This window comes from Bipolaris zeicola (assembly GCF_000523435.1).
Source record: "Bipolaris zeicola 26-R-13 unplaced genomic scaffold scaffold_95, whole genome shotgun sequence".
Taxonomy (NCBI): Eukaryota; Fungi; Ascomycota; class Dothideomycetes; order Pleosporales; family Pleosporaceae; genus Bipolaris; species Bipolaris zeicola.
Genome location: NW_006912144.1, coordinates 11,273 through 16,024, shown reverse-complemented (window position 1 = coordinate 16,024; position 4,752 = coordinate 11,273). Strand labels below are relative to the sequence as shown.

At 49.2% G+C, this 4,752-nt stretch overlaps 1 protein-coding gene across 1 annotated transcript; it reads left to right on the top strand.

The window, feature by feature from the left end:
- Positions 1-2,477: 2,477 nt before the first annotated feature.
- COCCADRAFT_98614 (uncharacterized protein) lies at positions 2,478-4,241 on the top strand (the record flags this gene model as incomplete). Its single annotated transcript, XM_007715025.1, has 6 exons — positions 2,478-2,635; positions 2,687-2,967; positions 3,023-3,062; positions 3,133-3,345; positions 3,407-4,021; positions 4,076-4,241. 6 exons carry the CDS (start codon positions 2,478-2,480, stop codon positions 4,239-4,241), a joined length of 1,473 nt encoding a protein of 490 aa, XP_007713215.1.
- Positions 4,242-4,752: the final 511 nt, after the last annotated feature.

The window sequence follows — 4,752 nt, the reverse complement described above, 5'->3', positions numbered from 1 at the left end:
CCACCATCGCCGCCCAACTCTTTCCGTCCTTCTATCAAACGTCACATCCAAAGCATCATGTTTGATCCCTTATTGTATGGCCCCTTTACTCTGCAGACCCCTTTTTCGTGTGGTTGAGAACCAGCTGAAACAGCATAACGGAGTCTCGCTCGACTTGCTTTCAGCTCCAGTGAAATCATCCTCATGGTAGCTGACGAATCACCGCCCCAGCTTATACTCTTCCGCCATAAAGGCCATAGCAATAGAAGCAGCTTACAGTAGAATCTTAACGGCTCCTTAGTGGCGTGCGGATCACTAGGCACATCGGAGGGGGATTGGCATAAGATCGACAAGACAGATCTGCCGCATGTGGGCAGTAAAGAGCATATATACATGCATGCACTCCCAAGTTGACAGTCGTGATTTGGAACCATTCTCATATTTGGCCTCAATTCACACCCATGGACTATCGGCACCTGTCGCTCAATGCAGATACTTCGCGCTGGATGCACTCTGACATCACAAACCAGCGCTACTCCGGTGTACCGTTCCGCACGCATGACCATCGGAACTCTTCTGGAGTTGATTTTTTCTTACGGGGGCGAAGATGACGGTGACTCTGACATGCCATTGGTGGATAAGCCATCAAACCGGAAAAGAGACTTTGGCCATCCTGGACAGTCAGCAAACTGAGTTTCACAAAGGACAAGTGGGGTACACACTTTTCGTAATTCCCCGCCTACGGTGATGAGACTGGTGACAGTGATCATGGAGTTGACTTTGAATGGCTTCTTCCAGATCAACCATGGATAAACTAGACACTAGAAACTTCATGGTTTCTTGATTAAACCCATTCTGGAATTCTCGTTTTGTCTTGCATCACTGCCACTAGCTCACGGAGCGTAGTCAGGGCCATTCTGACGAGGCAAGCACTAACCATGTTTGCTATCCAAGCACGAACAGAACACAGGGCAACCGCTCCATCGCGTTGGCATTATTACACACGCCTGTCGCCAACCTGTCAACAACCGAGTGATTTTTTCTAGCGGCTTGCCAGGCCTCTACAAACCAACGAAATCTGCTCATGCCAAACGCCCCGTCTTCTATGCAATGCTCAAAGAACAACTGGCATTGCTTGTAGATTGCTTGCCGCTTCACTGGTTGTATGGGCGTACTCAACCTCCTGACCATATACAAGTTTGGTTCGTCATATTTCAACAGCTCAGTTGATCATCCCCCCCAACAGTTGGTCAGTGTCCACGAGTAAGGTATTCCAATGAAGATGGTATATTCCTCTGCATTGGAAACAAATTTTGAGACTCGTGATTAACTTGAGCAGACTACATTTCAGCCGCATCAAGAAAATGACTACATAGGAGAACTAAATACGTTACACTATAAAAGTTAAAAGCAATACCAACGCCTCATCCTGGCTTGACCTTCTTATCATTTAATGTTCACCTTCAAGCATACTTTGAAAAGTATCGAAAACCGACCAGCTCGCATCGGTGCGAATTACGCAGGTTACCACATCCACCATGTGCCTCCACTTCCACTACACCTACCACTGCCACCCATCTGCTTCTGAAACGCTCTCTCTGCGTTGTCATGCTCTCCTTCTGCAGCTCCAAGAAAATCGATCCCTCTCGGCACATTGCCCGTTTTCAGAAGTGTGCCCACGGCTACGGGAAAGATATATTTCTTCACCATACTGCATCAAATGCTTGGCGAAACAAGCAGACATGGATTAGTGCTGCAGGGGCAAGAAGGAGGTGTCGATTAAAATTAGTGCTTCCAGATCGCTCTGGATCTCGTTAACCGCCGAGGGAGGTGCTAGATCCGATTTTGTGACAAGAACTTAGTGTGGCCAGGGCGAGACCCTATCTTTGCCCCAGCCTTTGTACAGGCAAGCAGCGCTAAATTTACCTGGACTGATCTTGTCGCTCACATGTTTATCTTGGTTACATGTGAATGAGATTCATGCATATCCATCTGATGAAGCTGACATGACCGTTTCCCAGATACAACCAAGATCCGCATGCATGTCAGCCCACGTACACAAGCTTCAGCTATTGACCAACCAAGCTTTACCGTTGTGCTCGCTAGCTACAAGCCTTGGACGTCGCAGAGATAAACGTACAGATTACGCCTTGGCTACCCCAGACAAGCCCTAGCCGTTTTCTCGCCTCACCGGCTAATTTGGTCGAGGTGCCTGCACCATCCAGCCACTGAGAGCTCTTCTTGAGTGACACGAGCATATTGAGCTCGGAGTATCACTACCAACGCGGGCAAGAGGCAAGATAGGCGTGCTACACTACTGTAGCCTCTTGCAAAAAGACACCAAGTCTGGATCCTTGGTACTGCACAGCTACCACGCACTGTCTCACTCATGCATCTGCAAAATTCGTCAGCATGAAGCACGATGAGTACTTGAAGGATACTCAGCCCTTGCCTGAGTATGAGGCCTTTGTTAGGGAATTCGAGTATCTTTGGTCGCCATGGCAGAAAAGGCTGGTCACGACGCTACCGTCGTTCCTGTATCAGTTGGTACATCCGTTGAGGATATAGAGACAAATGGGTTTGATGAAGTAGGCACGAAGAAGCTGCTACGGAAGCTTGATTGGCATCTCATTCCTTTCATGTCTCTCATCTATCTGTAAGTTTTGTATCTCAACTATTATTCTCTCTGCTTCTCACATATACCTAGGCTATGCTTCCTCGACCGCACCAATATAGGCAATGCTCGTCTCGATCACCTCGAACAAGATCTCAACCTGCATGGCCTTCAGTATAATGATTGTCTTGCTGTTCTTTTCCCATTCTACATCGCTGCAGAGATACCGTCCAACATGATGATGAAGCGTACCCGGCCTTCCATCTGGCTTACTTTCATCATGTTCTTTTGGTCACTGTCAATGATTCTGCAGGGCTTTGTCAAGAATTATTCGGGGCTTATGGCTACGCGAGTATTCCTCGGTGTGTTCGAAGGTGACCTATTCTCCCATCGCCACGCACTACCGTACAACCACTAACCGTTTTCCAGGCGGCTTATTCCCCGGCGTAAACTACTACATATCTCAATGGTAAGTTGCCCCTGAGGCCTGGATGTCGAGTATTAATATCTGGGTTTAGATCACAGCTAATTTCTACTAGGTATATCCGAGATGAGTGCGGGTTCAGAATGGCCCTCTTCTTCAGTGCCGCCACTCTCGCCGGCGCCTTCGGTGGCATCCTTGCACGAGGCATTGCAGAAATGTCTGGCGTAGGCGGACGGGCGGCATGGTCCTGGATTTTCATTCTAGAGGGTCTATTGAGTATTCTAGTCTCCATAGTAGCATACTGGTGCATCTACGACTACCCAGCCACGTAAGTCACTTCTCCTCTCTCAACCAATCATTCATCTGTTCTAACGTACTGATTCTCCCAGTGCCCGCTTCCTCACCTCCACCGAACGCACAGAAGTGCAGCGCCGCCTACGCGAAGACTCGGGCCACCTCTCCAACGACTTCAACGTGAAGTACGTCTACCAAGCCCTCAAGGACTGGAAAATCTACATCTTCATGCTCATCTGCATGGCGGGTTTCTGCCCCATATACTCCTTCGCCCTCTTCCTCCCCACCATCATCAAAAATATGGGCTACACCGCCAACGAAGCCCAACTCATGAGCGTCCCGCCCTACGTCTGCGCTTGCGTCTTTACAATCGCAGCGTCCTGGTACGCCGACCGCGTCAAGAAACGAGGCATCTTCCTCATGGCCTTCCAACTCATCGCCATCGCCGGCTTCGCCATGCTCGCTGCTACAAGCGCGCCCAGCGTACAGTACGCAGGCACTGTCCTCGCCGCCATCGGCATCTACCCACAGATCCCGCTCGGCATGGCGTGGAACAGCGGTAACATTGGCGGCAGCTTGAAGCGCGGGACGGGTATCGCAATGCAGGTCATGGGCGGCAACTGCGGTGGTATAATCGCATCGTACGTCTATGTTTCACGTGATGGACCGCGATTCATCACGGGCCATAGTATCTTGATTGGATTTGCCAGGTGAGTCTACAAGGGAGTTTACTTAAAGTACTGTTTAGCTAATTGATTCGAAAGCATGGCATTCTTCCTTACCTTCTTCATGTCAAACTGGTTCCGCATGGAGAATGCGCGCCGTGACAAGATTGCGCTCGAGACTGGACATCAAGAACTTACCGAGGAGCAAAAGGCCATGGAGAGTGAACTCGCGGATTACGTACCGTGGTTTAGATACACTACCTAAGTTACTGTTGAAAATATGGTGCTGGTCGTTTTTTGTTCAACGAGTCAAGCATAAAGGCCATTCATAGACTTTTCTTCTTCGGAGAAAGGGAAATAGAAATCACACATACACATAACTACTACTTCCATATAGACAATGTAGAAATACAAGACCAGTCTCACAAGATTCCCCACATTCATCCCACCCCATTCCATTCCCCATATCTTAACCCTTTATCCAGGTGTGCCTTGTTTTGAAACCCCCCCCAGGCTCCCCCCCATAACATCCATCCGCCCACATACACCTTATACTATCAGAAAGAAAAAAAATAACAGTCTCAGCGTAAACGCGACAACACCGTCAGCCAACCAATCTTTATCCAGCCCCCCCCCCATATTAAGCCCCATAGCAAGGAGCCGGGGAGTGGGGTTATACAATTCATGCCAAACGAACCTTCAAGTCCACAAAATGCAATATGTGGGTCTCAGAACGAGTGGGGTTGTTCCAGGGGGGGGGGGGGTGTCGCCATTCG